The 25,821-nt window shown below is 39.0% G+C and overlaps 1 protein-coding gene across 2 annotated transcripts in view; it reads right to left on the reverse strand.

The window, feature by feature from the left end:
• ENPP3 (ectonucleotide pyrophosphatase/phosphodiesterase 3) overlaps positions 1 to 23,356 on the reverse strand; it is a 100,758-nt gene extending 77,402 nt beyond the window's left edge. The window contains exons 1-7 of one of the 2 annotated variants that reach the window (XM_033235444.1): positions 23,229 to 23,356; positions 21,480 to 21,593; positions 16,492 to 16,567; positions 13,050 to 13,172; positions 10,202 to 10,327; positions 7,064 to 7,124; positions 1,905 to 2,002 (exon numbers count right to left, since the gene is read on the reverse strand). In XM_033235444.1, coding sequence (XP_033091335.1) covers positions 1,905 to 2,002; positions 7,064 to 7,124; positions 10,202 to 10,327; positions 13,050 to 13,172; positions 16,492 to 16,567; positions 21,480 to 21,593 — 598 coding nt within the window. In that variant the 5' untranslated portion in view covers positions 23,229 to 23,356. Of the gene's footprint in view, positions 1 to 1,904; positions 2,003 to 7,063; positions 7,125 to 10,201; positions 10,328 to 13,049; positions 13,173 to 16,491; positions 16,568 to 21,479; positions 21,599 to 23,228 lie in introns of both variants that reach the window. The other variant, XM_033235443.1, reaches the window with a different exon arrangement.
• Between the last annotated feature and the right edge of the window lie 2,465 nt (positions 23,357 to 25,821).

Raw genomic sequence — 25,821 nt, forward strand, 5'->3', positions numbered from 1 at the left:
GAGAAGCTGAAAAAATAATGCACCTTGAGTTGTAGGAAGTAGTGGTCTATCTTCCGACAACCATGGCATTTTAGGGGTGCAATTAACAGTAGAAATCATCAGATCTAGTCATTTCGTTTTACAAATGAGGAAACTGAGGCCAAGAAAAGTCAATTGACTTACCCAGAGTCAAATAGCTATTTTTAATAATTTGCAGAAAAAGAAAAACAATAAACCAGTAAAAAATGACACAAAATTTGAGAACTTTGGGGATATAAAACAGGGCCTCAGAGGAGGCAGAAGAAAAAGAGGAATTGCAGGGCAGTGAAAAGTGTGGGTCCTGGAGTTAGTTCTCTGGTTCTAACTATGCCACTTCTTAGCACTGTGTCATTGGGTACTCAACTTCTCTTTAAAAAAAAATTATTATTAAATAGAGATGAGGTCTCACTATGTTGCCCAGGCTGGTCTCAAACTCCTGAGTTCAAGAGATGCTCTAGCCTCTGCCTCCCAAAGTGCTAGAGTTACAGGCACTTGCTACCACGTCCAGCCTCAACTTCTCTTTATTACTACTTTTATTAAATTATGTGAAGGCTAAGTGTCCTAACACAGAAGTACAACATAGTAAAATTGATAATAAAAGAATTATAACAATTACTTAAATCCACCCATCATATGCCACATATCAAATAGCTATTTTTTGAAAGCTACCTGTACATTCTCACAGTAATCCTATCAGGTGGGAAGTCACCATTTCACAGATGAAGAGACTAGGGCACTAAAAGATGAAGGAAAGTTGTCTGAGACCTCACAGCTAGCAATTAGTAGAGTCAGGTTGTAGGCAGTTTAATTCCAGAACCAGAAATAGATCCTGGACTTGACATCTGCTGAAGTGGTGGGAGGTGCTGGATCTGTCTAGCCCACCCACCTTCAGGATCCAATTCTTGTTATATCCACCTTGCTAAGACCCAGAACCTAGGTCTGACAAACATCCCTTTCAAGGCAGTACACACGAATAGATTTCCACAGGACAGAAATTACATTCAAATACAAAACAAATCAAAAAACAAACAAAAGGCTGACCATGCTACCAAAATAAAGGTAGGAGAAGCCAGCAAGTGTGAAAATACACTTCCTATTGAAAGTAGATACCACGTGGTAAAGTCAGAGAGGATCTAGGCTAAGACAAACCACTAAGGTTTTTTTTTTTTTTTTTTTTTTTTTTTTCTGCTTTAAGTCTTTTTTTTTTTTTTTTTTTTTTTTTTTTTTTTTTTTATTTTTTTTTGTTTTTTTTTTTTTTTTTTTTATTATACTTTAAGTTCTAGGGTACATGTGCATGACGTTTATATCATGTATAACTCCCCAATGCAATCCCTCCCTCCTCCCCCCTCCCCATGATAGGCCCCAGTGTGTGATGTTCCCCTTCCCGAGTCCAAGTGATCTCATTGTTCAGTTCCCACCTATGAGTGAGAACATGCGGTGTTTGGTTTTCTCTTCTTGTGATAGTTTGCTAAGAATGATGGATTTTTTTTTTTTTTTTGAGACGGAGTCTCGCTCTGTCACCCAGGCTGGAGTGCAGTGGCCAGATCTCAGCTCACTGCAAGCTCCGCCTCCCGGGTTCACGCCATTCTCCTGCCTCAGCCTCCCGAGTAGCTGGGACTACAGGCGCCGCCACCTCGCCTGGCTAGTTTTTTTTTTTAATATTTTTAGTAGAGACGGGGTTTCACCGTGTTAGCCAGGATGGTCTCGATCTCCTGACCTCGTGATCCGCCCGTCTCGGCCTCCCAAAGTGCTGGGATTACAGGCTTGAGCCACCGCACCTGGCCAAAACCACTAAGGTTAAAAGTCAGAAAGAAAGTTGCATCATCTAGAGATTGACTAACTAGGTGTCTTTATCATTTTCATGCCACTAGTTATAGAAGACTTACTCAGTTTATTGATATTTGGCATTAAAGTATCCCATGTGTTTAAATATTCAGCTCTAAATCCATCCATAGAAAACAAGATAACAGGTGGCAGGTCAAACCTGAAAATGAAAAACAAAATTTGTCCATTATTTTGGATAGTTATATTTACCTCAAAAGCATTGCAATCTTTTTTTTTAGACCTGTGTTAAGGTAAAATAATTGGGTAACTTTTGGGCCATAGCCAGACACTGTCATTTTTTTTTTTTTTTTTTGAGACACAGTTTCACCGTCACCCAGCCTCCACCTCCTGGGTTCAAGCGATTCTCGTGCCTCAGCCTCCCAAGTAGCTGGGATACAGGTGCACGCTGCCACACCTGGCTAAATTTTAGTAGAGATGGGATTTCACCATGTTGGCCAGGCTGGTCTCCAACTCCTGACCTCAAGTGATCCACCCACCTTGGCCTCCAAAGAGCTGGGATTACAGGCATGAGTCACTGTGCCTGGCGTAAAATTTTACTTCTGTTACACACACACACATTTCACAGATGTATAGTTTGATAAATTTTCATTAACTGAACTCCACTGTGTAGTCATCACCCAGATGAAGAAACAGAATATTATCAGGATGCTTGTGCTTCCTGTGGTCACTACACTCTCCAAACCATACCCTACCAAGGATGATCAGTATCTTGATTTCCAACAGCACAGATTAGCTTTGTCTATTTTTGTACTTACATTTATATGCAAATAAAATCATACAGTATGCATTTTGTTGAGTCTCAATTCTTTTATTCGACATTATATTTGAGATTCTTCCATATTGTTGCAAGTAATTATGGATCATTCATTCATATAGCTGTCTAATATTCCAGTGAATGAATAAACCAGAACTTATTCTACTGTCCACGGACACTTGAGTACTTTCCAATTTGGAAAGTTATTAGGTTTCCAGACCTAAGAGAACCTGTGGTTTAACTTCATTTACATAGATTCTAAAACAGGAATGTATGATGATAGAAATCACAATAGTGATTGTCTTTGAGAAGTAAGCAATGGGAAGGGACATGAGGTATCTTTCTGGGATGGTGGAAATATTCTATATGTTGGAAATATTCTATATTAGTAAGTTACATAGCTTAGTGAATTTCCAAATTGCATTATACTATACAATTAAGATAGGACCATTTCAATGTATATGAACTATAGGATACCTCAATTTAAAAATAAAAATGGAAAACTGGGACTCTTTGAACTGTAGTGTGCAGAAAATTCATGAAGAAATTAAAGTGGCCTAGTGCAATTTGCATGAGAAAATACTTATTTTTTTCATAAAGTCATTAACATAACTGATTAAAAATTTTATATTCATAAATATGCCATTAAAATAACTTGGAAGATTAAAGACAGGGTCAACTGTCTGTGGGATCAAGAGTGGAATCCAAAGATCCAATGCACCCCTTTTTTAATGGCCAGCTTGCCTGTCCAAGCTAACTAGAGAGTGCATTTTACATTCTGCTGATACGAACATTCTTGTAGCTAAAACATCCTTAATTATTTGCTAAAGATAAATTCATAAAGATCACATTTCGTGGTCTTACGACAAACTTTCAAAGGAGACTAAAATATTGCCACAATTCATTCCCAACAGTAGATATTAACTTATACAGTACTTTCATAAACAAGACAGGTAGCTGGGACTTTATATACACAAATCACGATGTACTGATTATTTCATGGAGTAAAAGTTGTATCTTCTTTTCATTTTTATTTCTCTGATTGCTAAAAAACTTGAACATTGCATCCATATTATTTTCATTGCCTGTGATGAAGCTTGAGTAAGAGCTCACTACATGCCAAGAACTGTCATCTCTGATCTATTATTTCACTAGGATCAGGTAGCTCACCCAAGGTGTCCCACCACCAGTAGGGGCAGAGCTAGGCTATTGGCTTACATCTGTCTGATTTAAGAGTCTAAGCTCCTTACTATACTATGATCACTAGCAAAATAGTAAGGCAAACAAGCAAAGAGAATACTAGCATAAATGTCTCGCAAGAGGGTTTTATGTAATGTCTTTAGCCACTATAAAATTTTTACCAGCAAATATTATTCATGGTGAGCAGAATCATCGTTGTCCATTTTCCTTGCAGGGATGGAAGGTATAGGCAGGAATGACTTCAATGGAATAAAGAGAATGAGGGGTTTGTAGGTGATGGTCAGTGTCCTACTGACCACCACCACCACCACCCCTTTCCTCACCAGGTTCCTTTCTAGTCTTACCTTGCATCAAGGTTGCCAGATCAGTCCTGTAATTTCTCTGGAATGCTGCTCCAGCTCTCAAATCCTCAGGGGGACAGTGATTTGCCAGTTTGGAGAAGAACTAATCATTTGGGCTTAGTCATTTAGGTTTGTTGAGACTCTTTACAAAGACTTTAGTGAAACCCTTCCTGCTCACCTAATGTCTCTCTCCTCCCAGTTATCAACAGGTGAGGGAGTCTTGGTGCCTCAAACAATTCTTACCCTTATTCAGGCCCTTACCCCTTCTTCTGATGAATCGCACAGCATCACGGGCTCAGCCTATGACTTGAGGGAGCGTTATGCCACAGAGACTCTGGGACCTTGCTGCCTGGGTTTGCTTCCTGTTTCCAGCAACCACTAGCAATGCAGCACTGGGCAAGTGATTTCACAGCTTTTGCCTCCATTTCATTCTTTGTAAAATGAGGATGGAGATAATAGAACCAAAGGGTTTTTATAAGGACTAATATGTAAGATGACTGTTGTGTAATGTACATGCTGGTACATAATAAGAACTATATGAATGTTAGCCAGTATTAGTATGCTTTTCACAGATGAATTGACAGGGAAATCTGAAATACGAGAAAATGCCATGGACACACCTTAATAGATTCAAGTATCAGGTTCATCCAATAAAACAAGTGACTACAGAAAAATTTCACTAGAAAAATATTAACAATTTCTTGAGTAACTACTATGCACCATGCACCAGAACTAAAATTAACCTACTGCTTGATAACTCGCCAAGCATATTCCCTTGCTTTAGGTCATTTAATTCTCACATGAAATTGTCCGATCCTGGCATTATTATTATTTCAATTTCATAGATGAAACTCAGAGAAGTGACTAGTGCAAAAGACCCACCAGGCAAAATCAGGACTCAAACTTCTCTCATATTCTAATCCTTTGCTCTTCCACCCACAAGGTGGGAAGAGAGCAGCTGAATCTGAGCTACAAACCAAAGTAACATGGAACAAAAACAGGCACATTATCCATACTCCTTTTCAAAATGAAATAACACTATTTAAAAATGCCTCCACTGGGCCAGACACAGCAGCTCATGCCTGTAATCCCAGCACTTTGGGAGGCCAAGATGGCAGGATCAGTTGAGCCCAGAAGTTCGAGATCAGACTGGGCAACGTGGAAAAACACTGTCTCTAGAAAAAATACAAGAATTAGCTGAGAATGGTGGCACATGCTTGTAGTCCCAGCTACTTGGGAGGCTGAGGTGAGGGAATTGTTTGAGCCTGGGAGGTGGCAGCTGCTATGAGTCATGATCACGCCACTGCACTGCAACCTGGGCAACATACTGAGACCCTGTCTTGAAACAAAAAATGCCTCCACTGGCCAGCACAGTAGTTCATGCCTGTTATCATGGCATTTTGGGAAGCCAAGGCAGGAGGATCACTTGAGTTCAGGAGTTTGAGTCCAGTCTGGGCAACATGGTGAGACCCTGTCTGTACAAAAAAATACAAAATAATGTTTAGCTGGGTGTGGGGGCCCATGCCTATAGTCTCAAATACTTGGGAGGCCGAGATGGCAGGATAGCCCAACTCCAGGAATTTGAGGCTGCAGTGAGCTGTGATTGTGCCACTGCACTCCAGCCTGGGTGACAGAGTGAGACCCTATCTCTTGATGATGATAATAATAATAATAATAATAATACTTAAATTTAAAACCTGCCTCTACCAATTCCTCCTAAAGCCAGGTATTCCTTTCTTTTTCATCCACCCTTCCACCATTCTCCCTTACTTGGCCCAGAAAAGGGTGAAGGGCAGAGGGGTGGATGGAGAAATGGGGAATCCGTGCTGGCTTGAGGTGATGCACATTTCCAGGCCCCGGCAGTCAGCGAAGCAGCCATGATAAACGTGTGGAAAAGATGCATGGGAGAGGTGGGGGAGGAGTGTCACCTCACGTGTTCATCACCTGTGCCCCCTGACAAAGCTCTCCTCATCCACCCTTCAAAGACCTCCTCTCATTTCAAGGCCTGCACAAACCTCTTTCCCTGCTCTCAACAAGAAGAAATTTGAGGCACCAAGACGTAAAATAGAAAAGAGTTCTGGCCAGACATAGTGGCTCATGGCTGTAATCCCAACACCTTGGGAGGCCCAGGAGGGAGGACTGCTTGAGGCCAGCAGATCAAGATCAACCTAGCCAACACAGCAAGACCCTATCTATTTAAAAAAAGAAGACAGGAATTAAGTTATTTAAAAAAGGAAAAGGAGTTCTGGCAAAAGTAATTTCAAGTTAATTTCAATTCTGACCACAAGACCTTTGGAATATCACTTATTTAATATTCCAACCAATTTTTTAAAGTCATTACTGTGGCTGGGTAGAGTGGCTCATGCCTGGAATCCCAGCATTTTGGGAAGCCAAGGCGAGTGGATCACTTGAACTCAAGGGTTGGAGACCAGCCTGGGCAACCTAGTGAAACCTCATCTGTACAAAAAAAAAAAAAAGAGAGAGAGAGAGAAAAATAAAAAATTAGCCAAGCATGGTGGCATGCCTGTAGTCCCAGCTACTCAGGAGGCTGAGATGGGGAGGATCACCTGTGTCTGGGAGGTCAAGGCTGCAGTGAGCTGTGATTGCACCACTACACTCCAGCTTGGACAAGAGAGCAAGACCCTGTCTCAAAGACAAAAACATAATAAAGTCGTCGTTGTAAGATATGAATATAATAAATTAATATAAAAGGTCTTTGTAAAAAATAAAGCAAACAAAAGTCCATTAGAACTTGGAACCCACAAGAAATCTAATCCTTTGTCAACTATTCTGTTTTGAAATGTACATGAAGTGGAGGAAATTCTACTCTGCATCTGAACTAACTACATTCTTATGTGCACCTTTGTTAAAGGAGGATAAAAATCCCTGTATCAGTCATGCTTACCCTTCTGGACACTGAGACTGCTGGGCTGTGTCACAGTTTTCTTCCAGCCACGAGGTTTCTCCTGAAAAGCATAAGATCGAAATCTTTATACTTGCTGCACCACAGACAAGAAACGAGAAGCAAGTGTTCAATAGACATGATCTTCCCAAACTACTTAATTTCTGTCCCATGACTAATTTCTCCTAAAACATGTAAAGTGCATTTTCAGTTGTTGGCAAAGGCAGTGTCTCCAGTGACTTGTAGAGACCAGTAATCTGCACTAACTGAGTACCAGGAAGTCTATCTTTACCAAGAGAAACAGAGGGGATTTATTTATTTATTTATTTTATTTATTTTGTTTGAGATGGACTTTCACTCTTGTTGCCCAGGCTGGAGTGCAATGGTGTGATCTCAGCTCACTGCAACCTCCACCTCCCTGGTTCAAGCGATTCTTCTGCTTCAGCCTCCCAAGTAACTGGGATTGTAGGCATGCGCTACCACGCACGGGTAATTTTGTATTTTTTGTAGACACAGGGTTTCACCATGTTGGTCAGGCTGGTCTTGAACTCCTGACCTCAAGTGATCCTCCCGCCTTGGCCTCCCAAAGTGCTGGGATTACAGATGTCAGCCACCACACCCAGCCCCAAAGGGGATTCTTTTAGATGAAAAAAAGATATTTCTTCTTTTTCTTGACAATGTTTTTTGCCTCAAGAACAATATTTTCCCAACTGCTAGAATAAATGGATTTAATAACTATAGACATACAGTCTAAAGAAGAGAAAAAGGAAAGTATCAAGAAAAAAAAAGAAAGAAATAGCCAATGAGAATAACTGATATCAAATGGGGGAAATTTAACAAATTTTTAAAATCTTAACAAAAATTAGCAAAAACAAAAAATTTTGCTTCATGGATATTTCTCATTGTAGAACATTCTAGCTCATTAGTGAAGTAGAAATGACAGACTATCTGCAACGCCTAGTGTCACCATCTGCAATGCCTAGTGGATCTTGGCAATGCTTATCACTGGCTAACATATCCCAAAAAACACACCTGCAGGCATGATGTGCCTCTTGATGGAAATTATCTTTATCTTTTTAGATATGTACTTAAAATATGTACCTAAATACATATTTTAGATGAATGATACTCTTGGTTTTGCTTTGAAACAATGTAAAATGATGGAAGAGAGACTGGCAATGATGAGCATATTTTGTTAAAGAAAAAAATCTAAAAGTTGAAAATAGGCAAGAGGACTGATCATTAGACTTCATTTTAATGTCATGCTGGGAATTATCTAAAAAGCCCAACAATATATTATCCAATTATCAAGGGGTATGTGTCTTTATCCAGCTTACTCCTTATTATTCATTTTACAAGTTGTTTATTTGGGAGTAATAAATAACTAGTAGAAAACAAATAACAATATAACTGATTCATACCTGATAGCAAATAAATTGTCCTACAGAAATGCAATTCATTTCTGTCCCACCAAAAGATATGGTTCTAGTGATTTTATTCCAACATTCTTTCAGTCTTATATACACAATTTAGTAGCTTAGTTTCTTATTCTCCTTGAACTTGCTTTAATTCTAGTTGGTTACCTTATAAATGAGTTAGTAAATCTTTGACATGTTCATTTTATATTCAAAATTATACTTTGTCAATGTGAGACAAGATTGGCCATGAATTGATAACTGTTGAAAATAGTTGATGGACTTAGAGAGAAAACATCATAATATTCTCTCTACCTCTGTATGTGGTAGAAATGTATCATAACGTTTTTAGAAATTCTAAACTTAACAAAATATAAAAGTAATTAGCTGGTTTCTCAAACAAAAATGATTCAAATTCTCTCAGACTACTCTCAGAAGATAAAATTTTAATAAAAATTCTCAAACTACTCTCAAAAGATGCAATTTTGACAAAAATCATTTAGCTTTTTTTTAATTCTAAAAGCTGGTAGGCACATTTAACATTTAAAATATAAAATGTTAACTCTCAGAGTGAGAAAACATTTATATTTGTTTTAAAAAATAAACTGAAATGATTACATTAACTCCATCAGAGTAACCAGTGAATTCAGTAAAAAAAAAAAAAAAAAAAAAATTACCACATGGCCTAAGCATCCACCTTGAGATTAAAAAGTTAAAAAGTTACCAAATTGGAACAGAAGAAGGGAGAATAGAGAGGTCAGAGGTAATATGGTCAGTGAATTTGTTAGAGAAAGAAGCAGACTAAAACCTATACTTGCCTTGTGAAATTAAAGAAATCTTGAAATGATACAGTATTGAGTATTAAATATTGAGTAATTATTGTTTTTAAAAAGGAGTTACCATTTCAGACTTTTCTAATAACCCATTTCAGGTGATTTTTAATTATATTTTGTATAAAAACTGATTCATCCATTGGTACACAACTTATTTTCATTCGTAGATTATAGTTAAGGTTTCCACTACAATATTTTCATCCAATTTCAGAAATCAGAATTCAACCTAATCTTTTTTTGTCAAAAGTATTAAAATTGTCAGCTCAGTTTGGTGTGAGGTTATAAAAAGGGATTGATAGCTTGAAGAAATTTGGTTGATATATGTGTATATGCATTTGTCATAAATTTCATCAGATGTTTGGAGGAATTGGTGATTTTTTTTTTTTAAAGTCACATTACTTATAAAGGGGAGTGGGTAGAATAAAGAGTTGAATAACTTGAATCCTAATCTTGACTCTACATTAACTCCGTGAGGATACTTAGCAATTTAAACCGTTGAGGACACATTTGTTTTGGCAATAACAACATTGGCTTAACAAGATGATATCTGAGCTAGAAAACCTCATTCTCTATATTTTAACTTTAGGATCTGCTATTCAGTGTCTGGAACTACAACTGCATCTGGCAAGGTCATTGGATTGGAAAAGACTTTCCCTTACAGACAAATAAGGAATTTTAAGATCTCCCTTCTATATCTATGCTGTGAGTTCTCCTCCTCTGTGGTTACAAACCGCATTTCATTCCACAGTAAATGCATTTGATCTTTTCTTCTACATGGAGTAACTAACGATTCTCTGACTTGTTTTAATTTTTGCAGCCTAGCATAGCTCTAGGAAACTCACAGAGTTCCTCTGAATTTGCAGGGACAAATGAGTTAACATATTCCTGCTTACCTTGGCAAACACTCTTATAGTCAGCACAGCAATCTTTCCTCTGCAAACAGTCATCTGAACAAGAGCAAAGGCTGGCCTCTAATCTGGTCTCTCCACAACGAAATTTATTGCACGTCCATATTCGAGCTGTAAAATGATACAATTCAGTTCTGAGCATTTAAGCCTCCAATATAAAATACACAAATTTCATTTATTTATTGCTATATTATAATAATACAACCAAATATAATAATACAATACAATTCTTTATTGTAAATAATACAATCAGATTATTTGATTGTATAATAATACATTTGATATACAATCAAATAATACAAACAAGAATTTCATTTATCTGTATTAATAAATGAAAATACATAATGCCAAATGAGGGGTAAACCACCACTTTTCTTCATTAGCTAGGTGGCAGAGAGAAATGCAGCTTTATAAACCACAACCACGTTTACTTAGCAGGTACACTGTGAGCTTGGAGAAGATCTGGACACGGCTCCTATTCCCACCCAAGAGCAGGAGCTCCCCAAAGTGAAGAATCACTAGCCCTGACTGATTATTGCCACCCAAGAGCAGCTTTGCCCAGCCTTGTCTAAGGACAAGCAGCAAGGAAGAAAAGGTGACAACAGAAGTAACAGGAGCACAGTCATGTCTTTGAGAATGTAGGCAGGTCAAGGTACTTCTCAGTGGAAAGTGACAGCAGTGACAAAGCAGCTACCACCCAAGCCTTGGGGGTTCTCCCAGGCTATGGACTTAGGATGAGAACAGTTTCAATAAATCCCATTGTTAAAAGCAGCAAGAGGCTGGAGGAAGGTGGCTTGGCACTGCCACCTGCTAGGAAACAGTGACTAAAATCAACGTCAGCCTTGTTCTGAGACAAACACTCTCAATAGGTAATTTTGTCCACCTCAGTTATATATAGATTTCTTCCTTCTCCAGCATTTCTCATTTACATAGAAAGAAAAGGGTTTTGGAGATTAAGTAAAGGGAACACAGATCTCTATCTGTACTGGGTTATCCTCTCCCTCTTGCCCTTTTCAGGGAACATAAAGTAAAGAACTCTACTCTTCTAATCTTCACTCTCCTCCAACCACTAGACACCCCCCCCACCACCTTCCCAGATTATTTAGGGAATTAAACATTGCAAGCTGCCTTTTCCACCTAGAGAACAGCATTTCTCAAATTGTGCCCTGTGGCATACTGGCATCAGAATGATCAAGAATCACCAGCTTTCCAAGTGACTTTTATGCACCTTGAAGTTTGAGAACCACTGCAAATGAAACAAACAAGATGTTGAACTTCAGCCATAGTGAAACTCCACTGAAATGTATGCAATGATACAGCATTTCATTTACCATAGCCTGTTATTCCTCAACCTTGGTTAAATAAAGTGTGAATTCTGTATTTAGCATTGTTAAGGGAGAAATGATAATAAGACCATGTATAGGTGTTATAGGTTTAATTGTGTCCCCTAAAAAGACGTTGAAGTCCCAACCCCCATTACTTGTGAATGTGATCTTATTTAGAAACGGTTCCAAATTACTTGCCGAGGCCAGGTGCAGTGGCCCACACCTGTAATCCCAGCACTTTGGGATGCCGAGGTAGCAGGATCACTTGAGGCCAGAAGTTCAAGACCAGCCTGGCCAACATGGTGAAACCCCATTTCCAACAAAAATACAAAAATTAGTTGGGCTTGGTAGAGCACTCCTGTAGTCCCAGCTACTCAGGAGGCTGAGGCAGGAGAACTGCTTGAACCCAGGAGGTGTAGGTTGCAGTGAGCCAAGATTGTGCCACTGCAATCCGGCCTTTGTTTCAGAAAAAAAAAAAAAAAAAGACACGGATTTAATAACTATAGACATACAGTCTAAGAAGAGAAAAAGGAAAGTATGAAAAAAAAAAAAGAAATAGCCAATGAGAATAACTGATATCAAACGGGGGAAATTTAACAAATTTTTAAAATCTTAACAAAAATTAGCAAAAACAAAACATTTTGCTTCATAGATATTTCTCATTGTAGAACATTCTAGCTAATTAGTGAAGTAGAAATGACAGACTATTTCATTTCTGTCTTTGTTTCAAAAAAAATTACTTGTAGATAATTAAGTAAAATGAGGTCATTAGGGTGGGCCTTAATCCAGTATGACTGGTGTTCTTATTAAAAGGGAAAATTTAAACATAGACACAGACAGAGAGAAGATTATGTGAAGAGACACAGATTATGTGAAGATGAAGGCAGAGCCTGGAGCTGTGCTGCCACAAGCCAAAGACTGCCAGCACCCACCAGAGGCTAGGAGAGAGGCATGGAGCAGATTCTCTTTTGGAGTCTTCAGGAGGACCCAACCCTGCCAATACCTAAAAGTTGGACTTCCAGTCTCCAGAACTGTGAGAAAACAAACTTCTGTTGGCTAAGCCACCCAGTCTGTGGTAGTTTGTCATGGCAGCCCTAGGAAACTAATACACAAGGTATGTAGATGAAAATTTGGACACAGACCTGGCGCAGTGGTTCATGCCTATAATCCCAGCACTTTGGGAGGCCAGGGTGGGAGAATTGCTTGAGCCCAGGAGTTCAAGACCAGCCTAGGCAACATGATTAAGTTTTGTATTTTTAGTAGAGATGGGGTTAAAAACAATTAGCCAGGTGTGGTGCTGCATGCCTGTGGTCCCAGATACTCAGGAGACTGAGGTGGAAAGATCAATTAGACTCAGGAGATTAAGTCTGGAGTTAGCCATGATCATGCCACTGTACTCCAGCCTAGGCAACTCTGTCTCAAACAAAAGGAAAGAAAAGAAAAAAATTTGACATGTATTAATAGTAGCACAACCAACATGCTAATAAACTTATTCTCAGAACTCATACTTGATTCCACACAGGTGTCTTCAAAATCCCAGCAGCAATCGCCTCGGTCTTTACATGCCACATCACACCGGCAGTTCTCCAGTCCTCTAAATGATGCATCAAAGCACTTCTTCCTGCAGCTGCCTGCAAAGTAAAGGAAATAGGGCCCCAACATTTAGGAGCTATCCAATATCTCACACTTAAACAGTGGAAGCATACAGGAAGTACATGGCACAGACTACAACAGACAACTAGATGATTTTTATGGTGCTACAGGATCTACCAGTGCAATGTAATAAATAATGACACCGATATGTCCAGGCGCCATGGCTCATGCCTATAATACCAACACTTTGTGAGGCCAGGGCGGGAGAATCGCTTGAGGTCAGGAGTTTGAGACCAGTCTGGCTAACATGGGAAAACCCCATGTCTACTAAATATACAAAAGTTAACCAGGCATGGTGGTGCACACCTGTGGTCCTAGCTACTTGGGAGGCTGAGGCAGGAGAATTGCTTGAACTCGGGAGGCAGAGGTTGCAGTGAGCTGAGATTGTGCCACTGAACTCTAGCCTGGGCGACAAAGCAAGACTCTGCCTCAATAATAATAATAATAATAATAATGTGTTCAAGAAGTACATGGGAGCACATGGGGTGGGACAAAAACTAGCAAGGGGATTCAAGGACACCAGTGAGTCTTGAGAAAGGATCAAGATTTTAAAAATCAGTGAAGCTAAGGAAGGCATATTTGGAGAACAGCAGATGGGTTATGATGGCTAAGGGGTAGAGTTCAAAGGTAGAGGTGGACTAGAGTGAGGAAAGGTGCATATGCCATACTAAGAGGCTTGAAGCCCAACCTTTGGTAACGGGAAGTCATTAAAGAGTAAGCAGAGAGTAATGAATTAGATCTGTGTTTTAGAAAGTCACTCTGGAAAATAGGTGAGTAGGGTAGGGATGGAAACTCTTGAACTAAGCAAGAAATTTTAACCCAAACCAAAAATGATAAGGGCCTGAAGGAAGACAGTAGCAGTAGACATAAGGAAGATGTAAATAGAGCTAAGAGAAATTAAAGGGCAATTAGTTTGAGTTCAGCTTTATATAAAGAGTGAAGAAGAGGAATGAGCCAAGGATGACTTCCAAAAGTAATTGTTTCAGGCACTGTGCTGGAAATTGCAGATTAAGTGATAAATAATGCAGATATAATTGTAGAGACTTTATATAATGAAAAATTTTAAGTGGTAACTGCAAAGTAACAGTGAATAACACACAGTAATGGCACAACTGGCTAGCTAATTCTGTAATAACATGCACAGATTTTAAAACTCACATTAGAAAAAAAATACATAATGCCTATGGAAGGTGAGTTAACTGGAGTGGAAAATGGTGAAAATGACTCAGGGTTGGGGCTTAGGAGAATAGATGCAGTGGAAAAATGAGTAATAAACAGGATGACTATGTTAAGGATGCAGGCAAAAAGAGGCTGGAGTTAATTACCAATGTCCTGCCGGGGAGAGGGAAGAGAGTTCTGCCACATAGGGCTGATCAACTCAGATGAAAGGAAGAGGACAAGGAAAAATGACTCTGGGAAGCCAGCCAATGGGTGTACTAAAGTGAATGAAAGAGCTGGAACAAAAGGAGGTTTTGTTCAGACATTAGATATGCCTTTTGCAATCAATTTATATGATTTAGGGGGTAAAATAGCCAAGAAATGATGCCCATTTGTGTGAACTAACGTCAAAACAATACTACTGAAATGGCCTGTCAACATTTCTTTGATCAAGGCATGGCACCATGGCCCAGAGACACAACAGCCAAATGACCAAGGGAAGGTAGTAATCTTCCAGCAATTATTCAACTTTTCAGTTCTGCTGTGCTCCTAGGTCATATTAGGGAAACTGAGTATTTCTCAAGTAGATACATGGCTGGAAAATTGCCAGTTAACCTTACTGAGGCTTCCTAATGCTGCAGCAATGAGACTTACTCCACTGGAGTCACACTAGAAGGTTTTAGTGAAATTTAAAAAGGGGTCCAGAGCTTTGTGCAGTGGCAGTATAGTAGCCAATGAGGTTTATTTGAGACATGATTATTGTTCAAAACATTTTTAAGAAGACAAAAATGGGGTAAGGGTGCTGGGCACAGTGTCTCACACCAGCAATCCCAATGCTTCAAGAAGCCAAGGTGGGAGGATCACTTGCACCCAGGAGTTTGAGACTAGCCTGAACAACATAGTGAGACCCCATGTCTACACCAAATTAAAAAATTAACCAGGTGTGGTAGTGCATGCCTGTATATCAGGTACTTGGGGGGCCAAAGTGGGAGGATCACTTGAGCCCAGGAGATCGAGGCTGTGGTAAGCCGTGATCACGCCACTGCACTCAGCCTGAGCAACAAAGTGAGACCTTGTCTCAAAAAACAAACAACAGAAAGGGAGGGACATGAATGATCTAGCAACTGGCCTCATATTTCACCTTAGTAAAAGTAATAAAATAATATGTAAAAAGATTATAGGTAATTCTTTTTATATTGTCATTTGTAAGTGGTGCATTTACTATTCATAATAATGAAATACAGCAAAAGGAACGTGAGGTATTTTTATATTTGGGGACATATTTCTCCTGTTTTTCTTTGCTTCTTATGAGAAACAAATTTTTTGAAGATATTATTATGCACTACTTTTCAAAAATTTGGCACTGCCCAATCAGAACCAAGAGATTTTAAAGGCAGAACAGCTCTAGCATGGTGTCAAGGTACAGGGTGGTGGCAAGAGGTCATGGGAATGAAGCAACAAAGACTTTCAAGACTAAGTGGCTAGATATTTTGTCATCAGATGTTGAAAATGACAGTGGGAGCAGAATGAAAAGCCTGTGATCCACTTACCAAAGTCCATTATAAAGATGAAGAAGGGCTGGGCATGGCGACTCACACCTGTAATCCTATCACTTTGGGAAGCTGAAGTGGTTGGATCACTTGAGCCCAGGAGTTCGAGACCAGCCTGGGCAACATAGTGAAGCCCATCTCTACCAAAACTGCAAAAATTAGCCGGGTGTGGTGGCACCCACCTGTGGTCCCAGCTACTTGGGAGGCTCAAGTATGGGAGGATCACCTGAGGGCAGGGAGGAGCTGCAGTGAGCCGAGATTGTGCCACTACACTCTAGCCTGAAAGACAGAGTAAGACCCTGTCAAAAAAAGAAAAAAAAAGGATGGAGACATGTAAGAGAAAAACACACTGGAATGATAATGAATCTCAAACGAGCAGGGTGAAAAAGTAAAGTCCAGAAAGTACAGTGAGCAATGCCAACCACAGATGTGGGCTCCAGATAAGTAGAGTGTAGAGTGGGAGATGTCTAGGAGCAGAATGCTGCACAGAGGACAGAGGAGGCTTGGGATGGGAGATACATTTTAATGAATTAAGGCCTGAAGAGAGAAGAAATAAGGGAATGCTCCGAGAAAAGACTGAGGGGTATACCTTGCTTTTCCAGTTTCCTGAGTCCAAGTCCCAGGCCTAATCCAAGTGACGTGATCACCAACAAAGCAAGAAGAACCTATTGCAAAAAAGAAAAAGTAGCTTTTGTAATGTTTTAAAAAATTACAAAGATACAAATAACCACCCTTTCTCAGTATTCTCTCTAAGTACCTGCAGCATGCTAGTTATACCAGATACCAGATCCAACAATGATCTAGTATCTGGCCTAACTAGAGGTATAGTATTTTATTTAATGTTTGAAAATAAGAAAGAATATTTTGGAAGAATTTAAAGATACCAATTATTACAGATCTTCAAATTCAAACACATTTACCATTCAAATGCAATGAACCTAACTGCAAATTGAGTTAAAGTTAAGAATTAAAACCATAAAACCATTTTTGTGGGCCATTTTTTTAAAACCAGACACCAATTTGTAGATCATTTATTGAAAAGAATTCCAGAACTATTAAATCCTTAACCGCCTCATTCTAAGGGATCAGGGCTTTTTTTTTTTCCCTACTCTATCACAGGATGATGATAATATTTAACCTGCATAAAAATATATTGTCCAAATAAATGATCTGCTTTGGTCTTCCACTCATACAAACCACTTAGGTAATTTGGAAACTGCCTGACCAAAGATTGTTTGTGTCATTCATTATCACTCTGCTGACAAAGCCCTTTGGTGTAACGAACTTCATGCTATGATTAGATTAAACTATGATACAATTAAATATAATTCTTCTAGCTGCCCTCTTTGGTCTTACATGAAGTTCAGAGATAAGTATGCTGGATGACAGGGCTTGAATACTGTGTATTGTCATGAAGAATGGCAAAAGGACACACAATCAAATTACTTAGGAAAGTATTTTACAATAACCTTTGTTATAGTTTCAGACACACGCAAAAAAAACTTTCACAAAAGAAAAAAATCAGATTTTGCTTAGATAATTAAGAACTACATGATTTTTTTTTGAGGGTTGATTTCATTCTGAAAGTCAACTGGAAAATTAACACATCTAATGTTTACAATGGAAGTGAATTCAACCATTGGGGAAGCTATGTTAAAATACTAAGAAAACAATTCTTACATGAAGTCTCAAAGTTAGCCCAAGGGTCAGTGACCTTTCAGTATGTATTCATTCAGTGGAGAGGATGGAGGGAAAAAATGAACATAAACATCTACTAAATAACACCATTAGCAGTTCATCCCTTGTCATGGTGCTTAGAAGACACAGGCGACTGAAACTAGAGTTACTACAAAGCAGAAAAACAACATTGGGGAACTCCTGCTAAACCTCACGCGTCATAGACTTACAAATTAACATATTTTGGTTTACACTTTATCTTTGGTACTTTGGCTGTTCAAACTTGCTAGAAAAATCAACAACATCTAGCTGTTCTTAAGATTCTTTAAAACTTCACAATGTTTAATGTTAGAATCTGTTTCTTCATGATTTCGTATTTGTTCCATATATTTGTGGCTTGTTTTCTACATTATTCTGTGAGCTCCTTGAGAGTAAAAGGCTTACTTATTATTATTATTATTATTTAGAGTTGGAGGTCTCACTATGTTGGCCAGGCTGGTGTGGAACTCCTGGCCTCAAGCAATCCTCTTATCTTGGCCTCCTAAAGTGCTGGGATTATAGGCACTAGCCACTGTGCTGTGCCTAAGAAGTCTATTTTTAAGCCTTTATAATCATTTACTATAAATAAGTAATTCCAAAAAAGCTTCTAGATATTGGGGTGCACATATATCTAAAACGATGTTATGCGGTGAACAAAGTGGGGAGGATGCTCTGAATGTCAAAAACCACTGAGAACACATCATTTGGCTTTAACTGGGCTAAACAAAGAGTGCTAGAAACACAGCAGATACCTTCAAAATGTTTACATGAAACTTTAGTAAAAGTTTGAAGACATCAGGGTACTTTTGAAACAATGATTTAAAAATATTGAACTTCATTATATATACTCAAAACCACTAGAAAGATACAAAGAAGGGAAATTAATGATGCACAAATTTTGCTGTGGAAGATTTTATAATTTCCTGAATTGATAAGCTAGGATAAATATAATAAACATGCTTAAAGTCCCAGCTACTCAGAAGGCTCAGATGGGAAGATCATTTGAGCCCAAGTTGGAGCCCAGGTTGCTACAGTGATCTATGAACATGCCACTGTCTTCCAGCCTGGGCAACAGAGAAAGAATGTGTCTCAAAAAAAAAAAAATATATATATATATATATGTGTGTATATATATATGTGTGTATATATATATATGTGTGTATATATATATGCATAAGAACTGTAAAGAACACTCTGAAATTGAAATTCCCAGAAGGATAAAGATTAAATGGAATATAGCCAGGATTTATTTTGTTACTGGGCTTTACACACATTAATTCACATTGTTTTATTTACTTCTTGAAACAATTCTGGAGAGACAGAGAATAGTGGTGACCTTAAAGTGCAGGATACAGGGAAAAACTGCAGCAAGATAGGTGTGAAAAAATAACGCAATTAGTTTTGGTATAAGGTACTGAGTCAGGAGTCAGGACGCAGGCATTTGAAACAGGCTAGTGCACTGGGGCACACGCATAGTCCCCAGCTACGCAAGAGGCTGAGTGGGAGGATCGCTTGAGCCCAGGGTTCAGGACCAGCCTGGGCAACATAGCGAGACCCAGTCTCTAAAAATATACATATTAACAAAATAATAACATCTTTTAAAAAAAGAAATTGTGTGACAGAGACTGGGCAAAAAGTCGGAGTTAGTGGATTACTTGGAATTCTTGGCTGGGGATATGACTCTTAAAAAAACTAGAGGCCAGGTGCGGTGGTTCATTCCTGTAGTCCCAGCACTTTGGGAGGCCAAGGCAGGTGGATCACTTGATCCAGAAGTTTGAGACCAGCCTGGGAAACACGGTGAAACCCAGTCTCTACAAAAAAAAAAAAAAAAAGAAAAGAAAAAGAAAACTCACAAAAACTTAGCTGAGCCTTGTAGCATGTACCTGTGGTCCCCAGCTACTCAGGAGGCTGAGGCAGGAGGATCACCTGAGCTGGGAAACAGAGGTTGCAGTGAGTTGAGATCCCAATGGAGGGAGACCTTGTCTCAAAAAAAAAATATATATATATATATATGTGTGTGTATATATATATATATGTGTGTATATATATATATATGTGTGTATATATATATGCATAAGAACTGTAAAGAACACTCTGAAATTGAAATTCCCAGAAGGATAAAGATTAAATGGAATATAGCCAGGATTTATTTTGTTACTGGGCTTTACACACATTAATTCACATTGTTTTATTTACTTCTTGAAACAATTCTGGAGAGACAGAGAATAGTGGTGACCTTAAAGTGCAGGATACAGGGAAAAACTGCAGCAAGATAGGTGTGAAAAAATAACGCAATTAGTTTTGGTATAAGGTACTGAGTCAGGAGTCAGGACGCAGGCATTTGAAACAGGCTAGTGCACTGGGGCACACGCATAGTCCCCAGCTACGCAAGAGGCTGAGTGGGAGGATCGCTTGAGCCCAGGGTTCAGGACCAGCCTGGGCAACATAGCGAGACCCAGTCTCTAAAAATATACATATTAACAAAATAATAACATCTTTTAAAAAAAGAAATTGTGTGACAGAGACTGGGCAAAAAGTCGGAGTTAGTGGATTACTTGGAATTCTTGGCTGGGGATATGACTCTTAAAAAAACTAGAGGCCAGGTGCGGTGGTTCATTCCTGTAGTCCCAGCACTTTGGGAGGCCAAGGCAGGTGGATCACTTGATCCAGAAGTTTGAGACCAGCCTGGGAAACACGGTGAAACCCAGTCTCTACAAAAAAAAAAAAAAAAAGAAAAGAAAAAGAAAACTCACAAAAACTTAGCTGAGCCTTGTAGCATGTACCTGTGGTCCCCAGCTACTCAGGAGGCTGAGGCAGGAGGATCACCTGAGCTGGGAAACAGAGGTTGCAGTGAGTTGAGATCCCAATGGAGGGAGACCTTGTCTCAAAAATAAAATAAAAATTAAAAAGACTATTAGAGAACATGAGATTTCTTAAGAGATCTTAGATAGGGTTTAGTGAAGCTTGTGTTGTAATTTTCATGAGAATAGAGAAATTGTTGACTAAGAATGCAGAAAAAGAAAAAGTCATAAAAATGAAAATGTCAGTGTCATAGTGGAAGCAAGGGGAGAGAATAATTCAGAATGAGAAAGTACCAGGCAGTTATTATTGTTATGAACACTCAAGTGGACAAAGGATGAGGAGGACTGACTTTTGAGTCGGGGACTTAGTACGGTAGAAAAAAAGCCGGAGCACGAAGGAATGGTTGGGGGCTGAGAAAACTGAAGCAATGAAATAAGCCCTCTTTTCCCCAAAATTTTGATGGCGAAGGGAAAAGAGTAATAAAATCAAGGAAATGGCTAAGCATATTTCTGGAGTAAAAAGAAAAAGGGAAAAAAATTTAAATTAAGAGAAATAAAGAAAAAAGAAAAAATCAAGGAAATTTTTTTGGGGGGGCTGAGGAGTGGTGGCAGGAGATCTTACCACATAAAAGGACAAGAAAGAGAAAATAGGCAAAAGAGACTATCTCTAGGAGTGAAGTAAAATAGGATAAAATTGTTGGTTCGGTAAATAATAGGATATGATTATTTTAATTTTTCACTTTCTTGTCTTAAAATACTCATGCAATAAAAAAGTGATTGAGAGGTAGTTATAATCACGCAAAAAATCAGTGTCACAAAGCATTCTGTCATGGATTCCAACTTTTGAGATTAATGAAATGTTAACTTGTTGTTACTCAAATTTCTTGTAAAATATGATTTAAGATATTAATTTGCACTAGAGTTTTCATAAGGGATAATACTTAATACAGTTACTTAAAAGTTTACATTTTAATAGCAACACAAAGCAATGTAAATGGGAAATCATACTTTTAACATTTGTCACAAAACTGGAAAGACTAAAAATAAGAATTGTACTTACAATGCAAGCTATTTTATATTTCTTAAGAGTGTTCTTCTTAACAGGTTGTTCTGTTGCTAAAGTCAACACAGATTCCATTGTCCTGGTATCAGAATGCGGTAGTGCTCCTTTCATCTAGTCTGGCAAAGATAAACTGTATGAGTTACATAGCTGTGCTTGACTTTTAACTGTTTAGGAAGATCACAGCTCTTCAGTGATTGGGCAATCTGGAGAGAGGAAAAATGTTGTAATAACGATAGTGTGAAAAGATTCAAGTTCATTTCTAGTATATTGCAGACAACTGCTCCTTTTTTCCTTATAACTTTTACTAAATACTAGTCAAGACATATATAACAAGAATAATGCAATCATCAAATTTTAATACAATCTGATCTTCTGTTTCCTTTAAAAATAACCCCAAACAAAAAGGCTTGTCACAGAAATTTCAGACTTTCTGCTTTTCTATAAACTTCATAGCAGTTGAAAATCAATATAGCAAAACAAGCTTTGACTATAGTAGAAATTCTGAAACTCTACTGAACCAATATAAAGTACATATCTCTGTGATAATTATGTCTTGCTTTTTACAGTCTTCACAATTTGACTAGTTTGTATACCCATTAGCTCAAGTCAAGCTTAACAATATCCCTTATAAACATTTTATTCTTCTTTTTAGGTGAGCAAATTAAGGCTCTGAGTATTTAAATTATTATATATGACTTATTGCTCAAAGTTACTTATTTACTAGGTGCCAGAACTAGAACTGATACCCAAGACTTTCAACTCCCCAAATCGAAGCAATTTTCACTAATCAATTTAAATTCACTATTTTCTTATTTATCTAGACTGGTGCATCCTAGCAAGTGTACTCCATGCTGAAAAGGGGTTACAGTTTTGTGATGAAGGAAGCTAAACTAATAATTGTGTTGGCCAAAGAGAATTTTAGCAAATAGTGGATGCTAAGGTCTTCTACTTTCAGTGACCCTAAGGCAGTCATTCTCAAAGTGTGGTTCCATGGAACATGAGTTCTATGATAACCCCCTTGATTAAATAAAGCTTGAGTACTCTTCTCTAATGAAAAGATTATCAAAATCCTGTAGACTGCAGTAAACCCTTTGGAAAACACTACTCTAACTAAACTCTTCCAACCCTAAAAGCAGTGAGAAAAAAAATATGAAAAGAATGCATTCCAACATAAATACAATGACTACGTCACCACTCTAACTAAACATGTCTGAAACATGGGATTTAGACACTATTTCTGAAAATCATGGGGAAGAGGATTGCTTGAGTCCAGGAATTTGAGACCAGCCGGGGCAACATAGGGAGAATCTGTCTCTACAACAACAACAAAAATTAGCCAGGCATGGTGGCACATGCCAACAGTCCCAGCTACTGGGGAGGCTGAGGTGTGAGGATCCCTTGAGGCCAGAGTTTGAGGCTGCAGTGACCCATGACAGATACACAAACAAGCAGAGACAGATTTCAGACAAAGACAAGAGGGGGTGGGTACACTCAGGCAGAACAGATTCAAAACCCACTCAAAACTGATCTTAACCAAATGCAAAGTGGGTATATAAGCAAGCCCTATTAGCAGTACCAGGCAAATGGCTTAACAAACCCAGATAGGAAAATAATAGGCTCCTGGTATACAATCTGGTTTTACCCTTTCAGCATGTCCACCCTGTTCTCCGTTATTCCCGGTAGGCAGAGGGACATGTGGTTTTGCACATGGGATAGCCCTCAGGAGAGTCCCCAGGAAAATCTCACCCGACAGCTGCTGGGAATCTCCTGACAACTGTCTTGTCACAAGGAGCGTGAGTATTCCTTCATTATCTTCTCATGCTTTAAGGCTGGGGAACACCTGGGCAAGAATCTTGGTGGGCCTTTGTTACTCGTTCCAGCTTTTGTGTAAGGGCACTGGCTCTCTCAGTCTTTAATATTTAACCTAACCATTCAGTCAGTGCTGAAACAGTTGTTATGAAGACCTGCCTGTTTGTGAGACCTGGCCTGCCACATGATCACGCCACTGAACTCCAGCCTGAGAGACAGAGTGAGGCCCTGTAACAAAAAATAAAAAAATAGCCAGTTGTGGTGGCTCACACCTGTAATCCCAACACGTTGGGTGTCTGAGGCGGGAGGATTGCTTGAGTCCAGGAGTTGGAGACCAGCCTGGGCAACAAGGCAAAATCCCGTCTCTATTAAAATTCAAAAAATTGGCCAGGTGTGGTGGCACATGCCTATAGTACCAGCTACTCAGGAGGCTGAGGTGGGACGATCACTTGAGGCCAGGAAATTGAGATGATGCCACTACACTCCAGCCTGGGCAACAAGAGTGAGACCCAGTCTCAAAAATATAAAAAAATGAAAAAGTAAAAATAAATAAAAAATAAATCTGCAGCATGAGAGCCACTTTTCCTTTCGGGCATTATGGGTTTGTGCCCGTCTTTTCCATCACTCCCTTGGTTCAGTATACCCCCCACTTCACCAATTTCACCTATATCCCTAACCAGCAAAAGCATCAGCATTAGTTGTTGATACAGAAGGAATTCATTTTAGAACTAGAAGATGCCATAAAGACAACCAAATCCAGGTTCTTACAGATTTCTTTCCAGGAACCACATGGAGTATCATGTGTTTAAAAATCATAATAAAAAAAATTTGAATAACGTGGGCACCTGACTCTCCACACTGGATGAACTTAGAAGTACTCAGAGACATTTGGGTTTTCTTTTTTCTTTTTTTTAAATTTTTTATTTTTCTAATTCTGAAGCCCAGGCTCCACTTCAGTTTAATGATCTTATGTAGTTTTGACTAGGGCAGCAGTATTTTTAAAATATCCTAGCCGGGCACGGTGGTTCACACCTGCAATCCCAGCACTTTGGAAGGATGAGACGGGAGGATCACCTGGGTCAGGAGTTCGAGACCAGCCTTGCCAACATGGTGAAACCCGATGTCTGCTAAAAATACAAAAATTAGCCATGCATGGTGGCTCACACCTGTAACCCCAGCACTTTAGAAGGCTGAGACAGGCAGATCACATGGAGTCAGGAGTTCGAGACCAGCCTGGCCAACATGGTGAAACCCCATCTCTACTAAAAATACAAAAATTAGCCAGGCCCATGGTGGCACGTGCCTCTAATCCCAGGTACTTGGGAAGCTGAAGCTTGAGAATCGCTGGCACCTGGGAAGCGGAGGTTGCAGTGATCCAAGATCATGCCACTGCATTCCAGCCTGGGCAACAGAGTGAGACCGTCTCAAAATAAATAAATAAACAAACAAACAAATAAATAAATATCCCTCTTAGTGATATGTAGCTCAGGGCAGTCTAAACACTTTACATTCAAATTCTTTCCTGCAAACATTTTGTCATTACTCTCATCAGACGTCCAGATTTTACAGATAAGGTCAGAGGACCACCAAAGGGATTTGGTCACTTATGCACGATTCTTTTAGTTAGTGATATCTCGGAAGTGAAATACCACCAGTTCCTTCTTCAGGGTATTTTGCTGTTGAATCATACCTATTTTTTAAAAACAAAGACCAAACCTATGTCATAATTTGTCTCAAATTTAGGGGATTCCTAGAATCTGAGGCTTTTATCTAATCATTTGTTATGTGCCTTCCGTTTTTATGGGTTTCTGAGTTCTGATTGCCTACTTGCACTTATGGCAGTGCACTGACTCTAGCTTACCTTCAGTTGCTAGGGATCCTACTTTTCCTTCCTGCTGTGATGATTAGTTGTGTGTGTCAACTTGGCTAGGCCATGGTATCCTGTTATTTCATCAAACGCTAATCTAGGGTGATGTTGTGATGATATTTTGTAGATGTGGTAATAACTACAATTAATTGACTTTAAAAAAGGAAATGGTCTTCAATAACGTGAGTGCACTTCATCCAATCAGCTGAAGTCCTTACAAGCAAAAACAGGCTTACCAGAGAAACAATTCATTCCCAAAACAGCAGCATTAGCCTGAGTTGCCAGTCTGCCAACCTGCCCTATCCTACAGATTTTGGACATTCCCCACTGCCACAATCGGGTGAGCCTGGGTTTCAGAATTAGAAAAATTAAAAATTAGTGTGGTATACCCTCAACTTCACCAATTCCACCTACAAGCCTAACCAGTGAAAGCATCAGCATTAGTTGTTGAGCTTAACCTGGTGCTTTCAATCTAGTCTAAAGTCCAATGCACTATCCGTTGCACCACAGAGCCTGCTGTTAACCTGGTTCTGACACTCCAGTTGCCCTTTCAGATGCTTCTTCCTGGTATTCTCCAAAATGTAACTTGATTCTATACCAGTTTTGTACACCAAGTATATTAGTCCATTTTCACAGTGCTATAAAGAACTACCTGAGACTGGG

The sequence above is a fragment of the Trachypithecus francoisi genome, unplaced genomic scaffold (assembly GCF_009764315.1).
Source record: "Trachypithecus francoisi isolate TF-2019V2 unplaced genomic scaffold, Tfra_2.0 Lachesis_group15, whole genome shotgun sequence".
Taxonomy (NCBI): Eukaryota; Metazoa; Chordata; class Mammalia; order Primates; family Cercopithecidae; genus Trachypithecus; species Trachypithecus francoisi.